General features: G+C 46.5%; 1 protein-coding gene across 3 annotated transcripts in view; it reads left to right on the forward strand.

The window, feature by feature from the left end:
* pparg (peroxisome proliferator-activated receptor gamma) overlaps window positions 1-23,508 on the forward strand; it is a 108,783-nt gene that overhangs the window by 56,138 nt on the left and 29,137 nt on the right. For all 3 annotated transcript variants that reach the window (XM_034166206.1, XM_034166205.1, XM_034166207.1), the window contains exon 5: window positions 15,803-16,002. In XM_034166206.1, coding sequence (XP_034022097.1) covers window positions 15,803-16,002 — 200 coding nt within the window. The remainder of the gene's footprint in view (window positions 1-15,802; window positions 16,003-23,508) is intronic.

Raw genomic sequence — 23,508 nt, forward strand, 5'->3', positions numbered from 1 at the left:
TATTCAGATTTGTTCTGGCATACTGTATTTTTACCTGCGTCAGAATTTAAAACGAGAGCGATTCAAAAAACTTTGTGTTCAGATTGTTGTGTGGGCCGCTGAAGAGGAGGTACTGCTGGCCCACCACCACAAGATGGCGCCCTGCTTGAAGTGCGGGCTTCAAGCACGTCATCAATCAACACAAGCTGTCACCCATCACCACCACTACAAAGACCGGACTGCAACTCCACCTCCTCGCCGAGAAATCAACTACCATTCAGGTAATTTCTCTGCTGACTAACACTGTGTGTGTAATAACTTGAACTTCTATTGCAGCCGTTTTCCTGGAGTGTTGCCTTATCTAGAGGATTGGCGTTTGGTGTGACAGCGCCTCACACCCCAACCCAGATAAGTGGTTGACCAGGAGCTGCACGAGTGTGTGTGATTGGAGGTGGAGGTTTTCCCTCCTTTACTTGATACAGACTGTGGGATTACTGAGTGTGCGAACTCACACTCATCTGGACTGTCTCTGTTCTCTGCCAGCAGTACCGGGTCTGACTGCTGAAGACAGCGGCCACCTGGGGCGCAGGGCTTGGCGGCTCCGGTGTTCTTCAGCTCCGTTGGTGGTGGAAGCTGTGTGGGGATCCAGCTCTTCTCTCTCCAGGTGTCTTCTATCGTCGAGCCTGCCCACACGTCACCTGGTGTATGATTGACAGTCCACCATATTGTTATTGTCTGTACGTTGTTGTGCGATTCACAACATTAAATTGTTACTTTTTGGCTTATCCATTGTCCGTTCATTAACGCCCCCTGTTGTGGGTCCGTGTCACGACACTTTCACAACAGGATTTCTCGGCCAGCGTCATGGATCCCGAGGGGCGTCAACCATCGCTTGAACAGCCAATGGGAGAGCGAGGTGCACAGGCAGGAGGCGTGGTGGGTGAGCTGCAACACATCTTAACCGCCTTTGCCGCTCGGTTGGACTTAGTTACCGAGCAGAGCAGTGTTCTCAATCGCAGGATAGAGGCTCTCACCGCCCAGGTGGAAGCGCATGATCAGGGCGCTGCTGCAGCACCTCCTCCTGCTGACCGTGTGCCAGAAACAGACATTCCGCTGGTCGTTCAACGACCCCCCCCACCTTCCCCTGAAGCATACATAAGCCCTCCGGAGCCGTACGGAGGCTGTGTGGAGACGTGCGCGGACTTCTTGATGCAGTGCTCGCTCGTCTTTTCACAGCGTCCCATCATGTACGCGTCAGACGCCAGCCGGGTGGCTTACGTTATAAACTTGCTTCGAGGAGATGCACGCGCCTGGGCTACGGCGCTTTGGGAGCAGAATTCACGGCTCCTGACGGTTTATACTGAGTTTGTGAGGGAGTTCCGACAGGTGTTCGACCACCCTCATAGAGGCGAGACCGCTTCGTGTGCTGCTGTCGATAAGACAGGGGTGTCGGAGCGCAGCAAAGTATGCAGTCGACTTCCGCATTGCGGCAGCGTGAGCCGGCTGGAATGCTGTTGCGCTCCGCGCCGCCTTTGTAAACGGACTGTCTCTGATCCTCAAGGAGCACCTGGTGGCGAAGGACGAGCTGCGGGATTTAGATGGGCTTATCGACCTGGTTATACGGTTAGACAACCGATTAACAGAACACCGACGGGAGCGAGACGAAGGGCGTGGTCAGGCACAAGCCGTCCCTCTTCCTCCCGGGTCTGAAAGGGAGCCGACTTCCCCACGCTCCACTGCCAGGGCTCTCCACGTGACAACAGCTCCCCCTGCTGACGTTGCTATGGAAATGAGCAGGGCCAAAAAACGATCAGATCAGAGACAAAGGAGGCTGATCCGTGGAGAGTGTTTTCTCTGTAGCTCTACTGAGCACACACAGAGAGAATGCCCCAAACGATCAAAACAGCAGCACTCGTCCTTAGAGACTGGGCTAAGGGTGGGTCACAATACCCACGCGGGGAGACCCCGTAAATCTGCACGAATCCCAGTCACGATCCTGAGTGAGGATTTAACCCTTCACGCCCCAGCACTGGTGGACACGGGGTCGGAGGGAAATCTGCTGGATAGCAGATGGGCAAAGGAGGTTGGGCTCCCTCTAGTGGCCTTACCGTCACCATTGTCGGTGCGGGCACTAGATGGCACCCTTCTTCCACTAATCACACACCAGACTCAGCCAGTGACATTGGTGGTGTCTGGGAATCACAGGGAGGAGATTGTGTTTTATGTAACACCTTCTACCTCCCGAGTGATATTGGGTTTTCCATGGGTGTTAAAACACAATCCCCGGATTGATTGGCCATCTGGGGTTGTGACGCAGTGGAGCGAAATCTGCCACCGGGAGTGTTTAGGATCCTCGGTTCCACCCGGTGTGACAGCTAAGGAGGAGGTTTTAGTCCCCCCCAATCTGGCGGCGGTGCCAGCCGAGTACCACGACCTTGCTGACGTCTTCAGCAAGGATCTGGCACTCACGCTGCCCCCGCACCGTCCGTACGATTGTGCCATTGATTTGATACCGGGCGCTGAGTACCCGTCCAGCAGGCTGTACAACCTCTCACGTCCGGAACGCGAATCAATGGAGACCTACATCCGGGACTCGTTAGCTGCCGGGTTGATCCGGAACTCCACCTCCCCGATGGGTGCTGGTTTCTTTTTTGTGGGCAAGAAGGACGGCGGACTCCGTCCATGCATTGATTACAGAGGGCTGAACGAGATCACGGTTCGTAACCGATACCCGTTACCTCTGTTGGATTCAGTGTTCACGCCCCTGCATGGAGCCCAAATTTTCACGAAATTGGATCTTAGGAATGCTTATCACCTGGTTCGAATCCGGGAGGGAGACAAGTGGAAGATGGCATTTAACACCCTGTTAGGTCACTTTGAGTACCTGGTCATGCCGTTCGGCCTCACCAATGCGCCCGCGACGTTCCAAGCATTGGTTAATGACGTCTTGCGGGACTTCCTGCATCGGTTTGTCTTCGTATATCTAGACGATATATTCATTTTTTTCTCCGGATCCTGAGACCCATGTTAAGCATGTACGTCAGGTCCTACAGCGGTTGTTGGAGAACCGGCTGTTTGTGAAGGGCGAGAAGTGTGAGTTCCACCGCTCTTCTTTGTCCTTCTTGGGGTTCATCATCTCCTCCAACTCCGTCGCCCCTGATCCGGCCAAGGTTGCGGCGGTGAGAGATTGGCCCCAACCAACGAACCGTAGGAAACTACAACAGTTCCTCGGTTTTGCAAATTTCTACCGGAGGTTCATCAAGGGCTACAGTCAGGTAGTTAGCCCCCTGACAGCCCTGACCTCCATAAAAGTCCCCTTCACCTGGTCGGATCGGTGCAAAGCCGCGTTTAGGGAGTTGAAACGCCGGTTCTCAACTGCACCAGTTCTGGTGCAGCCCGATCCCAAGCGCCAGTTTGTTGTTGAAGTGGATGCCTCTGACTCAGGGATAGGAGCCGTGCTATCCCAGAGCGGGGAGTCCGACAAGGTTCTCCATCCATGTGCCTACTTTTCCCGCAGGTTGACCCCAGCTGAACGGAACTATGACGTCGGCAATCGGGAACTTCTTGCGGTGAAGGAGGCTCTTGAGGAGTGGAGACACCTGTTGGAGGGAGCGTCGGTACCATTTACAGTTTTCACGGACCATCGGAACCTGGAGTACATCCGGACCGCGAAGCGTCTGAACCCCAGGCAAGCCCGCTGGTCGCTGTTCTTCGGGCGTTTTGACTTCCGGATCACCTACCGCCCCGGGACAAAGAACCAACGATCTGATGCCCTGTCCCGGGTGCATGAAGAGGAGGTCAAGACTGAGCTGTCAGACCCCCCTGACACCATCATCCCCGAGACCACTGTCGTGGCCGCCCTTACCTGGGACGTGGAGAAGACCGTCCAGGAGGCCCTGACACGGAGCCCGGACCCGGGGACCGGTCCGAAGAACAAACTGTACGTCCCACCAGAGGCCAGGGCTGCGGTCCTTGACTTCTGTCACGGTTCCAAGCTCTCCTGTCACCCAGGGGTGCGAAGAACCGTGGCAGTGGTCCGGCAGCGCTTCTGCTGGGCGTCTATGGAAGCCGACGTCCGGGAGTATGTCCAGGCCTGCACCACCTGCGCCAGGGGCAAAGCTGACCATCATAAGGCCCAAGGCGTCCTCCAGCCTCTGCCAGTGCCTCGTCGACCCTGGTCTCATATCGGCCTGGACTTTGTCACGGGCCTCCCGCCGTCCCAGGGAAACACCACCATCCTAACGATAGTGGACCGGTTTTCCAAGGCGGCCCACTTCGTGGCCCTCCCGAAGCTCCTGACGGCCCAGCAGACTGCAGACCTCCTGGTCCACCACGTCGTGCGTCTGCATGGGATTCCATCAGACATTGTCTCGGATCGTGGTCCTCAGTTCTCCTCCCAGGGCTGGGGGAGTTTCTGTAGGGAACTGGGGGCTACCGTCAGTCTCTCGTCTGGGTACCACCCCCAGACGAACGGGCAGGCAGAGCGGACAAACCAGGAACTGGAGCAGGCCCTCCGTTGCGTGACCTCCGCGCACCCGACGGCCTGGAGTGACCATCTGGCCTGGATCGAGTACGCTCATAATAACCAAGTCTCGTCTGCCACCGGCCTCTCCCCATTTGAAGTGTGTTTGGGGTACCAGCCCCCATTGTTCCCGCTAGTGGAGGGAGAGGTCGGGGTGCCCTCGGTCCAGGCCCATCTGAGAAGGTGCCGTCGGGTGTGGCATACCGCCCGCTCTGCCCTGCTCAAAGCCTGGACGAGGGCCAAGAACCATGCAGACCGCCGGCGTGCCCCGGCCCCTGTGTACCAGCCTGGGCAGGAGGTTTGGCTTTCTACAAAGGACATTCCCCTGCAAGTGGAATCCCAAAAGTTGAAGGACAGATACATCGGACCTTTCCCTATCCTCAAGGTCCTCAGTCCAGCCGCAGTGAAGCTGAAGCTGCCAGCTTCACTGCGGATCCACCTGGTTTTCCATGTGTCCCACATCAAACCTCACCACGTGTCACCCCTCTGTGCCCCCGGACCGGTGCCGCCTCCTGCCCGGATCATCGACGGGGAGCCGGCTTGGACCGTGCGCCGGCTCCTGGACGTCCGTCGGAAGGGCCGGGGGTTCCAGTATTTGGTGGACTGGAAGGGGTATGGACCCGAAGAACGCTCCTGGGTGAAGAGGAGCTTCATCCTGGACCCGGCCCTCCTGGCCGACTTCTACCGGCGGCACCCGGACAAGCCTGGTCGGGCGCCAGGAGGCGCCCGTTGAGGGGGGGGTCCTGTTGTGTGGGCCGCTGAAGAGGAGGTACTGCTGGCCCACCACCACAAGATGGCGCCCTGCTTGAAGTGCGGGCTTCAAGCACGAGAGGGCGTCGGCTTTGCTGGAGGTGACAGCTGTCATCAATCAACACAAGCTGTCACCCATCACCACCACTACAAAGACCGGACTGCAACTCCACCTCCTCGCCGAGAAATCAACTACCATTCAGGTAATTTCTCTGCTGACTAACACTGTGTGTGTAATAACTTGAACTTCTATTGCAGCCGTTTTCCTGGAGTGTTGCCTTATCTAGAGGATTGGCGTTTGGTGTGACAGCGACGGCTTCGCCTCACACCCCAACCCAGATAAGTGGTTGACCAGGAGCTGCACGAGTGTGTGTGATTGGAGGTGGAGGTTTTCCCTCCTTTACTTGATACAGACTGTGGGATTACTGAGTGTGCGAACTCACACTCATCTGGACTGTCTCTGTTCTCTGCCAGCAGTACCGGGTCTGACTGCTGAAGACAGCGGCCACCTGGGGTGCAGGGCTTGGCGGCTCCGGTGTTCTTCAGCTCCGTTGGTGGTGGAAGCTGTGTGGGGATCCAGCTCTTCTCTCTCCAGGCGTCTTCTATCGTCGAGCCTGCCCACACGTCACCTGGTGTATGATTGACAGTCCACCATATTGTTATTGTCTGTACGTTGTTGTGCGATTCACAACATTAAATTGTTACTTTTTGGCTTATCCATTGTCCGTTCATTAACGCCCCCTGTTGTGGGTCCGTGTCACGACACTTTCACAACACAGATACTGTAGAGCATCAAAAAATAAATAAATAAAAATATTCCTTATTTCTCAGTAGTAAATTTTGTTAACCAAACAGCAAATTTCATCATAGATACAGGATGCCCAAGAACTTGTGTGTCTGTGTGTGTGTGGGGGGGGGGGGGGGGGGATGCCAAGATGATGAATCATAAAGTTTGAAACAGACAGTTTTCTTTTTATTTTGTGAAATTGCTTTGAATGTGTCATGGAGCTGAAAAAAGGGGGGGACTTGTACTCCAATATGTAATGTAACTTTCTTTTTTTGTTAAAATAGATTTTTTGTAAATTTGTTACTGGGGAAAAGTATAATTCCGGAACTGGTATCAAAGTTGAGGTATCAGTACTGGGATTAGTAGCACAATACCCCCAGCCCCAGTACAATCCGAATTGTGTGCACATCTCCAGTCAAGCCACTGAAGCTCAGTTGTGTGCTTTATACATGGTCAATCAGTTTTTGAGGACCACTGGAGTACCAAACACAGCAAAAGGGCCACATGGATTCACAGATTCACGAAATGTTGTACTGTTTTTACATACTGTTACTCTTTGTGTTTCTTAATAATTGCTTGAACTGAATTGCAAGTGATATTTAACACATGCAATCAACTATAGACTTTATCTGGCTCTCACTGCGGTATTGTATCACTTCCTGTTCCGGAGCACAGCGGTGTTTTTCTGTATCTGTTAGCTGTTTAATCTGCGCAGTTAGATTGATCTAGTTATCTAGATTACGATTTGTTTCCCAGTGTAATCTTTACGTGCCTTAACTAAAGCACTCCTTCTGTTGAATCACCTCTAAATTATTTACACATTATTCACTTTGCGTGTTTTTAGGAATCCGCTAGCTTAGCGTAGCTACTAGCTCTTAGCCGATTTAGCATGGCGGCTTCTCCTGTCTCTCCCGCACTTTTCTGCTCTGGGTGTGAAATGTTTAGTTATTCCTCGGCCTCCTTTAGCAGTAATGGTACTTGTAATAAGTGTAGCTTATTCGTAGCTTTGGAGGCCAGGCTGGGCGAATTGGAGACTCGACTCCGCACCGTGGAAAATTCTACAGCTAGCCAGGCCCCTGTAGTCGGTGCGGACCAAGGTAGCTTAGCTGCCGTTAGTTACCCCCTGGCAGATCCCGAGCAGCCGGGAAAGCAGGCCGACTGGGTGACTGTGAGGAGGAAGCGTAGCCCTAAACAGAAGCCCCGTGTACACCGCCAACCCGTTCACATCTCTAACCGTTTTTCCCCACTCGACGACACACCCGCCGAGGATCAAACTCTGGTTATTGGCGACTCTGTTTTGAGAAATGTGAAGTTAGCGACACCAGCAACCATAGTCAATTGTCTTCCGGGGGCCAGAGCAGGCGACATTGAAGGAAATTTGAAACTGCTGGCTAAGGCTAAGCGTAAATTTGGTAAGATTGTAATTCACGTCGGCAGTAATGACACCCTTTTACGCCAATCGGAGGTCACTAAAATTAATATTAAATCGGTGTGTAACTTTGCAAAAACAATGTCGGACTCTGTAGTTTTCTCTGGGCCCCTCCCCAATCAGACCGGGAGTGACATGTTTAGCCGCATGTTCTCCTTGAATTGCTGGCTGTCTGAGTGGTGTCCAAAAAATGAGGTGGGCTTCATAGATAATTGGCAAAGCTTCTGGGGAAAACCTGGTCTTGTTAGGAGAGACGGCATCCATCCCACTTTGGATGGAGCAGCTCTCATTTCTAGAAATCTGGCCAATTTTCTTAAATCCTCCAAACCGTGACTATCCAGGGTTGGGACCAGGAAGCAGAGTTGTAGTCTTACACACCTCTCTGCAGCTTCTCTCCCCCTGCCATCCCCTCATTACCCCATCCCCGTAGAGACGGTGCCTGCTCCCAGACTACCAATAACCAGCAAAAATCTATTTAAGCATAAAAATTCAAAAAGAAAAAAATAATATAGCACCTTCAACTGCACCACAGACTAAAACAGTTAAATGTGGTCTATTAAACATTAGGTCTCTCTCTTCTAAGTCCCTGTTGGTAAATGATATAATAATTGATCAACATATTGATTTATTCTGCCTAACAGAAACCTGGTTACAGCAGGATGAATATGTTAGTTTAAATGAGTCAACACCCCCGAGTCACACTAACTGTCAGAATGCTCGTAGCACGGGCCGGGGCGGAGGATTAGCAGCAATCTTCCATTCCAGCTTATTAATTAATCCAAAACCCAGACAGAGCTTTAATTCATTTGAAAGCTTGTCTCTTAGTCTTGTCCATCCAAATTGGAAGTCCCAAAAACCAGTTTTATTTGTTATTATCTATCGTCCACCTGGTCGTTACTGTGAGTTTCTCTGTGAATTTTCAGACCTTTTGTCTGACTTAGTGCTTAGCTCAGATAAGATAATTATAGTGGGCGATTTTAACATCCACACAGATGCTGAGAATGACAGCCTCAACACTGCATTTAATCTATTATTAGACTCTATTGGCTTTGCTCAAAAAGTAAATGAGTCCACCCACCACTTTAATCATATCTTAGATCTTGTTCTGACTTATGGTATGGAAATAGAAGACTTAACAGTATTCCCTGAAAACTCCCTTCTGTCTGATCATTTCTTAATAACATTTACATTTACTCTGATGGACTACCCAGCAGTGGGGAATAAGTTTCATTACACTAGAAGTCTTTCAGAAAGCGCTGTAACTAGGTTTAAGGATATGATTCCTTCTTTATGTTCTCTAATGCCATATACCAACACAGTGCAGAGTAGCTACCTAAACTCTGTAAGGGAGATAGAGTATCTCGTCAATAGTTTTACATCCTCATTGAAGACAACTTTGGATGCTGTAGCTCCTCTGAAAAAGAGAGCTTTAAATCAGAAGTGTCTGACTCCGTGGTATAACTCACAAACTCGTAGCTTAAAGCAGATAACCCGTAAGTTGGAGAGGAAATGGCGTCTCACTAATTTAGAAGATCTTCACTTAGCCTGGAAAAAGAGTCTGTTGCTCTATAAAAAAGCCCTCCGTAAAGCTAGGACATCTTTCTACTCATCACTAATTGAAGAAAATAAGAACAACCCCAGGTTTCTTTTCAGCACTGTAGCCAGGCTGACAAAGAGTCAGAGCTCTATTGAGCTGAGTATTCCATTAACTTTAACTAGTAATGACTTCATGACTTTCTTTGCTAACAAAATTTTAACTATTAGAGAAAAAATTACTCATAACCATCCCAAAGACGTATCGTTATCTTTGGCTGCTTTCAGTGATGCCGGTATTTGGTTAGACTCTTTCTCTGATTGTTCTGTCTGAGTTATTTTCATTAGTTACTTCATCCAAACCATCAACATGTTTATTAGACCCCCATTCCTACCAGGCTGCTCAAGGAAGCCCTACCATTATTTAATGCTTCGATCTTAAATATGATCAATCTATCTTTGTTAGTTGGCTATGTACCACAGGCTTTTAAGGTGGCAGTAATTAAACCATTACTTAAAAAGCCATCACTTGACCCAGCTATCTTAGCTAATTATAGGCCAATCTCCAACCTTCCTTTTCTCTCAAAAATTCTTGAAAGGGTAGTTGTAAAACAGCTAACTGATCATCTGCAGAGGAATGGTCTATTTGAAGAGTTTCAGTCAGGTTTTAGAATTCATCATAGTACAGAAACAGCATTAGTGAAGGTTACAAATGATCTTCTTATGGCCTCGGACAGTGGACTCATCTCTGTGCTTGTTCTGTTAGACCTCAGTGCTGCTTTTGATACTGTTGACCATAAAATTTTATTACAGAGATTAGAGCATGCCATAGGTATTAAAGGCACTGCGCTGCAGTGGTTTGAATCATATTTGTCTAATAGATTACAATTTGTTCATGTAAATGGGGAATCTTCACAGACTAAAGTTAATTATGGAGTTCCACAAGGTTCTGTGCTAGGACCAATTTTATTCACTTTATACATGCTTCCCTTAGGCAGTATTATTAGACGGTATTGCTTAAATTTTCATTGTTACGCAGATGATACCCAGCTTTATCTATCCATGAAGCCAGAGGACACACACCAATTAGCTAAACTGCAGGATTGTCTTACAGACATAAAGACATGGATGACCTCTAATTTCCTGCTTTTAAACTCAGATAAAACTGAAGTTATTGTACTTGGCCCCACAAATCTTAGAAACATGGTGTCTAACCAGATCCTTACTCTGGATGGCATTACCCTGACCTCTAGTAATACTGTGAGAAATCTTGGAGTCATTTTTGATCAGGATATGTCATTCAAAGCGCATATTAAACAAATATGTAGGACTGCTTTTTTGCATTTACGCAATATCTCTAAAATCAGAAAGGTCTTGTCTCAGAGTGATGCTGAAAAACTAATTCATGCATTTATTTCCTCTAGGCTGGACTATTGTAATTCATTATTATCAGGTTGTCCTAAAAGTTCCCTAAAAAGCCTTCAGTTAATTCAAAATGTTGCAGCTAGAGTACTGACGGGGACTAGAAGGAGAGAGCATATCTCACCCATATTGGCCTCTCTTCATTGGCTTCCTGTTAATTCTAGAATAGAATTTAAAATTCTTCTTCTTACTTATAAGGTTTTGAATAATCAGGTCCCATCTTATCTTAGGGACCTCGTAGTACCATATCACCCCAATAGAGCGCTTCGCTCTCAGACTGCAGGGTAACTTGTAGTTCCTAGGGTTTGTAAGAGTAGAATGGGAGGCAGAGCCTTCAGCTTTCAGGCTCCTCTCCTGTGGAACCAGCTCCCAATTCAGATCAGGGAGACAGACACCCTCTCTACTTTTAAGATTAGGCTTAAAACTTTCCTTTTTGCTAAAGCTTATAGTTGGGGCTGGATCAGGTGACCCTGAACCATCCCTTAGTTATGCTGCTATAGACGTAGACTGCTGGGGGGTTCCCATGATGCACTGTTTCTTTCTCTTTTTGCTCTGTATGCACCACTCTGCATTTAATCATTAGTGATCGATCTCTGCTCCCCTCCACAGCATGTCTTTTTCCTGGTTCTCTCCCTCAGCCCCAACCAGTCCCAGCAGAAGACTGCCCCTCCCTGAGCCTGGTTCTGCTGGAGGTTTCTTCCTGTTAAAAGGGAGTTTTTCCTTCCCACTGTAGCCAAGTGCTTGCTCACAGGGGGTCGTTTTGACCGTTGGGGTTTTGCATAATTATTGTATGGCCTTGCCTTACAATATAAAGCGCCTTGGGGCAACTGTTTGTTGTGATTTGGCGCTATATAAAAAAATTGATTGATTGATTGATTGATCTGCTGAGTTTCTGATTTAATAGTGCGGGAATATCATGCAGTCTTTTCTTTGAGCGCATTTGTTACTTACTTTCCAAAGTAGTATACTGTGATGGATAGCTAATGCAACAAAATTTCGATGTCCAAATATATAATGGCTGCAACTCTTTCATTAGCACCCATAAGAAATTATAGTGTTGTCATATGCTTACTTTATTGACGTATCTTAGCATACGCAACACTAGCATGTAGCACAGGTTAGCATGCTAGCTACTTTCTTTATCTCTATTTCTCCAATCCTGGTTTTAATTTGTTTGATATCTATTTAGTGAGTCACAGTCGTTGCTTTGCTAACTCTACTCTGTGTGGGTTTTTATCAATGACTGACATGTGGCAGAGCAACAAATTCTCTAAACTGCTGTGTCACTGCTGTGGGCTCGCTGCCCAGATGTTGGCAGAGTCCTTTCATTTGTATTCATTCACTGTAGGTATACATTTATCACACTTTTGTCAGTCTGTTACGCCATCACAGGCAACACTGAGCAATAAATACAGATTATGCCATGAATGAAAGGAGGAATAAAGGATATTTGACTTCCACATTCCAAGGCCTGATGGTTTTAACTGTTCAACAACCTGTCTTAACATTAAATTAATATTTAAAGCAAGAAAAGTACTTGTTAGAATGTATACCATTTCACAGGTTTGGTTAATGATGACACGCAGTGCACAATGAGTGTTCATATAGCAAAGGAGGAAAAAAATTGTAAAAAGCTTCTCCATGTTTCCATCTAAACATTCACCATCAAAATCTTATGAATAAAAAAGACAAGACTACAATAAAGCTTTGAATTCAACTAGATTTTCTAAAGCTAAACCTTTGTTAAAGCAAACTTATTTTTTCAATTCAATTTCAATTTATTTTCATTTTTATAGCGCCAAATCACAACAGAGTTGCCTCAAAGCGCATCACACAGGTAAGGTCTAACCTTACCAACCCCCAGAGCAACAGTGGTAAGTGGTTCCTCAGAGGGAGTTCTCTGAGGAAGAAACCTCAAGCAGACCAGACTCAAAGGGGTGACCCTCTGCTTGGGCCATGCTACAAACATAAATTACAGAACAATTCACGGACGAATATACAAGAAATGCTATTGGCGCACAGGACAGGAGGATCGCCAACACAAATACAACTCCCATCTCTGGATGGAGCTGCACCTTAAACAGAGAGAAAAATCAGAATCAAGCATCAGAAAGACAAAAAAAAAAATACTGTATAATTTGCCAGCATTAAACAACAAGAAAAACAGAGAAATACTAAGGTGATCGCCGGCCACTAGCACTACATCTTCACTAAAAGACCCAGAATTTAGGTAAAGTTGAGGCCGCAGCCCACTCCAATTACTAATAAATGAATTAAAAGAGTAAAAAGCGTAAAACAAAACTGTACCAGTATGCTAGCCATGTGAAAGGGAAAATAAGTGCATCTTAAGTCTGGACTTGAAAGTCTCCACAGAATCTGACTGTTTTATTGACGCAGGGAGATCATTCCACAGAACAGGGGCACGATAAGAGAAAGCTCTGTGACCCGCAGACTTCTTATTCACCTTAGGGACACAAAGTAGTCCTGCACCCTGAGAATGTAAAGGTATGTAAGGTTTAATTAGGTCAGCTAGGTAGGGAGGTGCCAGTCCATGAATAATTTATAGGTTAGTAGCAGAACCTTAAAATCTGATCTCACTGGGACACGAAGCCAGTGAAGGGATGCCAAAATGGGTGCAATGTGGTCGAACTTTCTGCTTCGTGTCAAAAGTCTGGCTGCAGCATTTTGAACCAATTGGAGAGCCCTAATGCTAGACTGCGGTAAACCAGAAAATAGAACATTGCAGTAGTCCAATCTAGAAGAGATAAATGCATGGATCAGGATCTCAGCATCAGCCATAGACAGGATGGGACGAATCTTCGCTATATTTCGCAGGTGGAAGAAAACAGTCCTAGTAATATTTCTAATGTGGAGGCCAAAGGACAACAAAGGATCAAAAATTACCCCAAGGTTCCTCACTTTGTCAGTGTGATATATGACACACGAGCCGAGGCTGAGCGTTAACTGGTCAAATTGATGCCGATGTCTCACTGGGCCAAGAACCATCATTTCAGTCTTATCAGAGCTTAAAAGTAGGAAGTTTCTAGACATCCAACTTCTCACTGCTGCAAGGCAATCTTCTAAGGATTTTATGTGAACGAGATTACCAGCAGTTATCGGCATGTATAACTGAGTATCATCTGCATAGCAGTGAAAGGTAATCCCAAAACGCTGCAATATGTGCCCAAGGGGTGCTATATAAAGGGAGAAAAGCAGGGGGCATAAGACAGACCCCTGTGGAACCCCAAATTTCATGTCACTAAGGTTAGAGGTAGTGTTACTGTACAAAACACAGTGAGAACGACTGGTCAAGTATGACGTCAGCCATGCAAGGGCACTCCCAGTAATCCCAAAATGATTTTCCAGCTTATCTAGTAGAATATGATGATCCACTGTATCAAATGCAGCACTGAGAACTAACAGCAACAGAACCGTATTGGTGTCCGAATCCATTGTAAGCAGAAGATCATTCACCACTTTAGTGAGAGCCGTCTCTGTGGAATGATATTTTCTAAAAGCAGACTGCAGTGTCTCAAAGATTATTCTCAGTAAGATAGTCTACGAGCTGCCATGGACTCACTTTTTCCAGAATTTTAGAGAAAAATTATAGATTTGATATCGGCCGATAGTTTGTCAATACACTAGGGTCAAGATTAGGTTTCTTAAGTAATGGTTTAATCACTGCAGATTTGAAACATTTAGGAACAGATCCAGAAGTTAAAGAAAGATTAATAATTTCCAGCACAGTCGGCCCAAGAGTGGGCCACAGGTCCTTAAACAGTTTTGTTGGTATAGGATCAAATAAACAGGTTGTGCTTTTTGTTGACATTACGAGTTTTGTCAGCATGCCTAGTGAGATACTGTCAAATTCTGTAAATCTAGGTAATACCTCAGTAGTGGCGCCCACATCAATAGCAGGGTGTAGTGGCTGGATTAAGGCATGCTTGAATATGTTTAACCTAAAACCCTGAACTCCCATGGTGCATTGCAGCACAATGTCCATTGTTTGCTAGTTAGTTAATATTGCTAATTTCTCCAAAAATATTAGTCCTATCAACTTTCCATTTTTTCAGTGTTCATCCTTGACCCAAAATACATAAGCATACAAACGGAAAATGTCAGTTTTCCCAGGTTTCTGTGTGATTGAAGCCATAGACATGCACAGACGCACTCGCGGACATAGAGGCCACTTAGCTATTATAATACAGATAAAGAAAATCCACATCTTTACCCAGATTGTCTTCAAAATTTGTTGGTTTCTGTTCCAAGATATTTCATTGTATGTCTAGTTTTTTTTAGATAAGGAGTCTTCCTAAGAGACCTGTAAATATGCTGAAACTGCTACCTTGAGAATTTAAAAACAAGTTTCCCATACAAGGAATAGGCCTTAGGGTAGTATCTCATTGGGCTGTGACTGTTGGAGAGTAGGTGGAGACAGAAAATCCAGACAAAACAGGCAAATTAATGAAAATTTTCTCAATGGGTCCAAATGATATGTTAGTGCATGTGGGCTAAATGTTGCACGAATTGGTGGCAGAAATAGGGCCAAAAATTGCAGTTTTGCATATATGCTACTCGAATGCCGCATGAGCGGCATGTATGCGGACTACTCACAGTTTTTTGGCCCTATATTCACACTCGCCAATGTCAAGCACTACTCACGCGACTTTCGCAAGTGCAAGGATTTGCGTCACAGATGTCGAGCGCTACTCATGGTGCTGAAATGATGACACATTGGCGTGCAAAGTGCTCAGAATAGCTGTTGGCTGCTATTATGTGAAACGACGCTGTAGAAATACCCCCCACTGTAGGAATGGCAACACAGTGTAAATAATAATAATATTAAATGGTTTGCATGGTGGCAGCACACTCAGCAATGGTAAGAGCATTGTCCAGCAGAGTGACACCCTGCTCTGTCTGACCAGTGTTGTCCCCAGGACATCCACTCTCCTCTCCTCCAGTGTTGAAGGAGGTGAAGATGCAGATGTCTTTCTTGGTTCTCAGGAATGGCCAGTATATGATCCTCGGCTGGACGGGCTGAGGGATTGTCTGGAAGTCCAAATCTTCTGAATCCTTTCATCCTATGCTTGCAGTGCTTGCACCACAGCATTTCTTAAATTTTATTAATATAAAAAAAATTACAGGTGCTGCAGTTTGTCAGTTAACTAGTTATCATGACTACTTGGTGGGGGTGGTCATTTCCAGTGAAAATTCACTTTTTTGGTTGTTGTAACAGGGAAATCCCAGGATGAAAGTTTGTGTGAAGCAGAAGGTTCAGTTTAGCAAGTAGTTGACTTCATGCTGACGAGCTGTATTCTTTGTGCTTTGTATAGCCTCTCATATTTGCCTGGCTTTGTGTGTCTTGGCTTCCTTTTCCCAGCCATTCGATTTGGACGCATGCCTCAGGCAGAGAAGGAGAAGCTACTGGCTGAGTTCTCATCTGATATGGAGCACATGCACCCTGAAGCAGCCGATCTGAGGGCTCTAGCTCGGCATCTGTACGAAGCCTATCTGAAGTACTTCCCTCTTACGAAGGCCAAGGCCAGGGCCATCCTCTCTGGGAAGACCGGAGACAACATGGTAAACATCACTGCCTTACGTTGATGCTGGTATTCTTTTATTTATTTGCTTTCTGTTAATTACATAATTAAGAGGATTTTCTGAAGCAAATCTTGAAGCACATGTCTTGATGGCAATAAAAATATGTTATTACAATCTGTACTGGAGATTTTATAATCATTGTCAGCCATAGCCTTTCTGTAGGTGATAAGATCATGTGATTGCCTTCTTGGAGGGCAAGATGAGCACACTGTGGTTGCTGTGACTAGTACATCATTCTCCTGTTGTTCAACAAGCTTTACAAGTAACTTGATTAGCCTGTTTGCCGTTATTTTATTTTACATTCATTGTGCATGACAAAAGGTGTCGGCATGGACCACATTAGGAGGTTCACTGGTCCTCACCTGTATCTGTTGGAACCCAGAGCTTCAGAGATGAACACCTACTAGCTTTTACAGTGATACAGGAAATTTTCCAGCCCCATTCACAGACTGATTGTGTCGATAAATCATGTGCTTCTCCTGCCAATTATAAGGAATATTCACTCATGTTCAACCTCCTGGCTTGAAGGATACATTTCATTTAAAATCACTGTTGGTTGACTTAATGTCTTCTTCATATGTGACCATTAGCTCTTTCTTCCAGTATTTCCGAAGATTGATGCGGTAATTAGTAGTTAGAATCAATGTAGTGTAAGATTGTTGCATGACAAGGCACTCCTTAACAAGCGATGGATTTTGGACCCACATCTGGTTCTGTTGACTGATCTGGTTCTTCTTGTGCTGTTAGCTTTTGGGCTATTTCAAACTTGCATTAATTTGCATTAAAATGTTTTAATCTCCAGTGACTTTCTGATCATGTCTGTGTTTTTAGACTTTAGTAGATGAATTTTTGGGTTTGGATAGGTACTCTGTGGTCTAATTTTCACTCTGTTCCAAGCTTTTATGTGTGATATTTCGGTCATTGTGACACATGGTGACAAGTTGAACCCATTTTACTTATCTTTGTGCAGATTGTGCAGAACTTGCATACCAACAGGCAACCATTCTGCAACATATTATTCCATAGTCTCACCAGCTAGGTTTACTTTACAGTGTGTTTCATCAAGGTCAGATATGTGCTTGTGCATTGCATTCAGATAATGTCAGACGTGTCTGTGCACTGAGCAAGTGAATCCAGCAGCTGTTTCACCCTCACAATGGTAACCTGCACTGATTATACAACTCCACAGGGTCTACATCTTGACATTATCATTGCTATAGCTCGTGTATGACAACTTTTAAAGAGGATTCTTTCTGCATAAATAATTAATAGTCCATCTCATAATGGTCAGTGTAATTCCTTTTAAACTGGGGGAAAAATGCAGCACTTCTGTGTTTTGCACACTGAGTCTTTTAAGTCAAGGGCACAGAACCTAGCAGAAATTAACTTGTTTCAGGCATATTCAGTTCTGTTTAACTTGAGGTGCATTCTCCATGAGAGGCACGCCTTGATTTTGGTCCACCAGATACAGATCCTTGGTCCTCCATACAGATCTTTCAAGTTTCAACTCCTTCCAAAGACTTTCTATTGAGTTCTGTTGTGGAAACTGGCTAGGTCACTCCAGGACAATGAAATGCTTCTTACAGAGCCCCTCCTTAGTTGCCCTGGCTGTGTGTTTCGGGTCATTGTCATGTTGGATTGTCATTTACGCAATATCTCTAAAATCAGAAAGGTCTTGTCTCAGAGTGATGCTGAAAAACTAATTCATGCATTTGTTTCCTCTAGGCTGGACTATTGTAATTCATTATTATCAGGTTGTCCTAAAAGTTCCCTAAAAAGCCTTCAGTTGGTTCAGAATGCTGCAGCTAGAGTACTGACGGGGACTAGCAGGAGAGAGCATATCTCACCCGTGTTGGCCTCCCTTCATTGGCTTCCTGTTAATGCTAGAATAGAATTTAAAATTCTTCTTCTTACTTATAAGGTTTTGAATAATCAGGTCCCATCTTTTCTTAGGGACCTCATAGTACCATATTACCCCATTAGAGCGCTTCGCTCTCAGACTGCGGGCTTACTTGTAGTTCCTAGGGTTTGTAAGAGTAGAATGGGAGGCAGAGCCTTCAGCTTTCAGGCTCCTCTCCTGTGGAACCAGCTCCCAATTCAGATCAGGGAGACAGATACCCTCTCTACTTTTAAGATTAGGCTTAAAACTTTCCTTTTCGCTAAGGCTTATAGTTAGGGCTGGATCGGGTGACCCTGGACCATCCCTTGGTTATGTTGCTTTAGACGTAGACTGTGTTTCATAATTATTGTATGGCCTTGCCTTGCAATGTGGAGCGCCTTGGGGCAACTGTTTGTTGTGATTTGGCGCTATACAAGAAAAAAGTTGAAAGTTGAAGTTGATTGGAAGACCCAGCCACGACCCATCTTCAGTGCTCTTACTGAGGGAAGGATGTTCTTTGCCAAAATCTTGCGATACATGACCCCATCCATCCCCCTTCAATACGGTGCAGTTGTCCTATCCCCCTTGCAGAAAAGCACCCCCAAGTATGATGTTTCCACCCCCATGCTTCACTGATTGGACCGTGTTCTTGGGGTTGTTCTCATCCTCTAAACATGGCAAATGGAGTTGATACCAAAAGGCTCTATTTTTGTCTCATCTGACCACATGACCTTCTCCCATGCCTCCTCTGGATCATCCAGATGGTCACTGGTGAACTTCAAACAGGCCTGGACATGTGTTTGCTTGAGCAGGGGGACCTTGCTGCCCTGCAGCATTTTAAACCATGATGGCGTTGTGTGTTACTGTGGTCCCAGCTCTCTTCAGGTCATTGACCAGGTCCTTCCATGTAGTTCTGGGCTTTCTCAGAATCATCCTTACCCCACGAGGTGAGATCTTGCATGGAGCCCCAGACCGAGGAAGATTGACAGTCATCTTGTGTTTCTTCCATTTTCTAATAATTACACCAACAGTTTTTGTCTTCTCACCAAGCTGCTTGCCTATTGTCCTGTAGCCCATCCCAGCCTTGTGCAGGTCTACAGTTTTGTCGCTGGTGTCCTTAGACAGCTCTTTGGTCTTGGCCATAGTGGATAGGTTGGAGTGTGATTGATTGCCTTTTATACAGGTAACAAGTTCAAACAGGTGCATTTTGTTGTTATTTTCAATGTCAAAATTGAAGTGATAAAAACATGCGCTCTGGCAACACCGATACTAAACAAGTTTTCAGGTCAACCAGTCCACCCTAGTTAATTAGTCAAAAACCCAGACAGAGCTTTAATTCATTTGAAAGCTTGTCTCTTAGTCTTGTCCATCCAAATTGGAAGTCCCAAAAAACAGTTTTATTTGTTGTTATCTATTGTCCACCTGGTCGTTACTGTGAGTTTCTCTGTGAATTTTCGGACCTTTTGTCTGACTTAGTGCTTAGCTCAGATAAGATAATTATAGTGGGCGATTTTAACATCCACACAGATGCTGAGAATGACAGCCTCAACACTGCATTTAATCTATTGTTAGACTCGATTGGCTTCCACCCACCACTTTAATCATACCTTAGATCTTGGTCTGACTTATGGTATGGAAATTGAAGACTTAATAGTATTCCCTGAAAACCCCCTTCTGTCTGATCATTTCTTAATAACATTTACATTTACTCTGATGGACTACCCAGCAGTGGGGAATAAGTTTCATTACAGTAGAAGTCTTTCAGAAAGCGCTGTAACTAGGTTTAAGGATATGATTCCTTCTTTATGTTCTCCAATGCCATATACCAACACAGGGCAGAGTAGCTACCTAAACTCTCTGAGTGAGATAGATTATCTCGTCAATAGTTTGATATCCTCATTGAGGACAACTTTGGATGCTGTAGCTCCTCTGAAAAAAGAGAGCCTTAAATCAGAAGTGCCTGACTCCGTGGTATAACTCACAAACTCGCAGCTTAAAGCAGATAACCCGTAAGTTGGAGAGGAAATGGCATCTCACTAATTTAGAAGATCTTCAGTTAGCCTGGAAAAAGAGTCTGTTGCTCTATAAAAAAGCCCTCTGTAAAGCTAGGACATCTTACTACTCATCACTAATTGAAGAAAATAAGAACAACCCCAGGTTTCTTTTCAGCACTGTAGCCAGGCTGACAAAGAATCAGAGCTCTATTGAGCCGAGTATTCCTTTAACTTTAACTAGTAATGACTTCATGACTTTCTTTGATAATAAAATTTTAACTATTAGAGAAAAAATTACTCATAACCATCCCAAAGACATATCGTTATCTTTGGCTGCTTTCAGTGATGCCGGTATTTGGTTAGACTCTTTCTCTCCGATTGTTCTGTCTGAGTTATTTTCATTAGTTACTTCCTCCAAACCATCAACATGTCTATTAGACCCCATTCCTACCAGGCTGCTCAAGGAAGCCCTACCATTAATTAATGCTTCGATCTTAAACATGATCAATCTATCTTTATTAGTTGGCTATGTACCACAGGCTTGTAAGGTGGCAGTAATTAAACCATTACTTAAAGCCATCACTTGACCCAGCTATCTTAGCTAATTAAAGGCCAATCTCCAACCTTCCTTTTCTCTCAAAAATTCTTGAAAGGGTAGTTGTAAAACAGCTAACTGATCATCTGCAGAGGAATGGTCTATTTGAAGAGTTTCAGTCAGGGTTTAGAATTCATCATAGTACAGAAACAGCATTAGTGAAGGTTACAAATGATCTTCTTATGGCCTCAGACAGTGGACTCATCTCTGTGCTTGTTCTGTTAGACCTCAGTGCTGCTTTTGATACTGTTGACTATAAAATTTTATTACAGAGATTAGAGCATGCCTGTTGTGTGGGCCACTGAAGAGGAGGTACTGCTGGCCCACTACCAAAGGGCGCCCTGCCTGAAGTGCGGGCTTCAGACACGAGAGGGCGCTGCCACCTCACAGGAACAGCCGGGGTGACAGCTGTCACTCATCAACTACGACAGCTGTCACCAATCACCAGGTCTTCAACCACGCACACAAAAGCTGGACGACATCTCCACCTCATCGCCGAGATATTGTCTACCTCTGTGGTAAATTCTCAGCCGTTTGACTGTGCCGTTACGCACGTGAATTCCTTTTCTGAGTGTTTGCAGGAGTTGCTGTAGCTGCTGTCAGCTGGGTGCGGCGTTTTGTGGTTCCGTGAAAGAGTGACGTTCTTCACCCTCACACCAAAACGCTAAGTAGCTCTTTGGCTCTGCTTACCTGTGTTCTGTGTTAAAGGTGGAGGTGTTGTTTCCCACCTGGAATAACGAATCGCTGACTGTTTACTGAGTGTATTGTCACACACTCATCACATCTGTTCTTCTGCCAGCAGTACCAGATCCGACAGTCGGAGACGGTGACCACCTGGGGACTCGGAACTTGGCGACTCCAGTATCCTTCGGGTTCGGTGGCAGTGGAAATCGTGTGGGATCCGGTTCTTCTCGGGACGGACGTCTTCTATCCTCGAGCCTACCCACACATCACCTTGTACAGTTTGATTGTGATCCAAATTCTGCATTTGTCTGTATTCTCGTTGTGCATTTTTCACAACAGTAAAGTGTTGTATTTTTGGCTCATCTATTGTCCACTCATTTACGCCCCCTGTTGTGGGTCCGTGTCACTACACTTTCCCAACAGGATATCTCCGCCATCGTCATGGATCCTGAGGGGCGTCAACCATCTGTTGAATAGCCAATGGAATAGCAAGGTGCACAGGCGTCTGCAGGAGGCATGTTAGGTGAGTTGCAGCAAATCCTCACCGCCTTTACTGCTCGGTTGGATCTAATGACCGAGCAGAACGTCATCCTCAATCGCCAGATGGAGGCTCTCACCACGCAGGTGGAAGCGCGCGCTCAGGGCGCTGCTGCAGCTCCTCCTGCTGACCCGGTGCCGAATATAGACATTCCACTGGTCATTCAACGAACCCCCCCCACCATCCCCTGAAGCATACATAAGTCCCCCAGAGCCGTACGGAGGTTGTGTGGAGACGTGCGCAGACTTTTTAATGCACTGTTCACTCGTCTTTTCACAGCGTCCCGTGATGTACGCGTCCGACGCCAGTAGGGTGGCTTATGTGATTAATCTGCTTCGAGGTGAGGCACGCGTCTGGGCTACGGCGCTCTGGGAGCAGAATTCACGGCTCCTTACCTCTTATACTGGATTTGTGAGGGAGTTCAGAACAGTATTTGATCACCCAAACAGAGGCGAGACTGCTTCAACAGCGCTGCTGTCAATGAGACAGGGGCGTCGGAGTGTAGCAGAATATGCGGTCGACTTCCGCATCACGGCTGCGAGGTCCGGCTGGAATACCGCTGCACTCCGCGCCGCCTTCGTAAACGGACTGTCGTCAGTCCTGAAGGAGCATCTGGTGGCTAAGGATGAGCCGCTGGATTTAGATGGGCTTATTGATCTGGTCATACGATTAGACAATCGGCTAGAGGAACGCCGTCGGGAGCGAGACGGCGTGGTCGGGTACGCGCCGTCCCTCTTCCTTCTGGATCCGAAAAGGTACCGCCCTCCCCACGCTCCACTGCCTCAGCGCTCCGTTTGGCGACAGCTCCCCCTGCTGACGATGCTATGGACACGAGCAGGGCTAAAGTCAGAGCCACTAACAGACAAAGGAGACTGGTCCACGGAGAGTGCTTTATCTGCGGCTCAAACGAGCATCAGCGGTTAAACACCAACGCCCGCTCTTAGAAACTGGGCTAAGGGTGGGTTAGGGTTAGGCACTGGTGGACACGGGGTCAGAAGGGAATCTGCTGGACAGCAGATGGGCAAGGGAGATAGGGCTCCCTCTGGTGGCGCTTCCTTCGCCATTGAAGGTGCGGGCACTAGATGGCACCCTTCTCCCTTTAATCACACAAAAGACACTGCCAACAACTCTGATAGTGTCTGGGAATCATCGGGAGGAGATTGAGTTTTTTGTGACTCCTTCTACCTCCCGCGTGATTTTGGGCTTCCCTTGGATGATCAAACACAACCCCCGGATTGATTGGCCGTCTGGGGTTGTGGCTCAGTGGAGCGAAACCTGTCACCGGGAATGTCTAGGATCCTCGGTTCTGCCCGGTTTGACCGCTAACGAGGAGGTTAAAGTCCCTCCCAATCTTGCGGCGGTGCCTGAGGAGTACCACGATCTTGCTGACGTCTTCAGCAAAGATCTGGCACTCACTCTTCCTGCACACCGTCCTTACGATTGCGCCATTGATTTGATCCCGGCCACTGAGTATCCGTCCAGCCGGCTGTACAACCTCTCACGTCCGGAACGCGAATCAATGGAGACCTACATCCGGGACTCGTTAACTGCCGGGCTGATCCAGAACTCCACCTCCCCGATGGGTGCATGTTTCTTTTTTGTGGGCAAGAAAGACGGCGGCCTCCGTCCATGCATTGACTACAGGGGACTGAACGAGATCACGGTCCGCAACCGGTACGCTCTACCCCTGTTAGATTCAGTGTTCACGCCCCTGCATGGAGCCCAAATATTTACAAAACTCGATCTTAGGAACGTGTACCACCTGGTTCGGATCCGGAAGGGAGACGAGTGGAAG

The sequence above is a fragment of the Thalassophryne amazonica genome, chromosome 3 (genome assembly GCF_902500255.1).
Source record: "Thalassophryne amazonica chromosome 3, fThaAma1.1, whole genome shotgun sequence".
Taxonomy (NCBI): Eukaryota; Metazoa; Chordata; class Actinopteri; order Batrachoidiformes; family Batrachoididae; genus Thalassophryne; species Thalassophryne amazonica.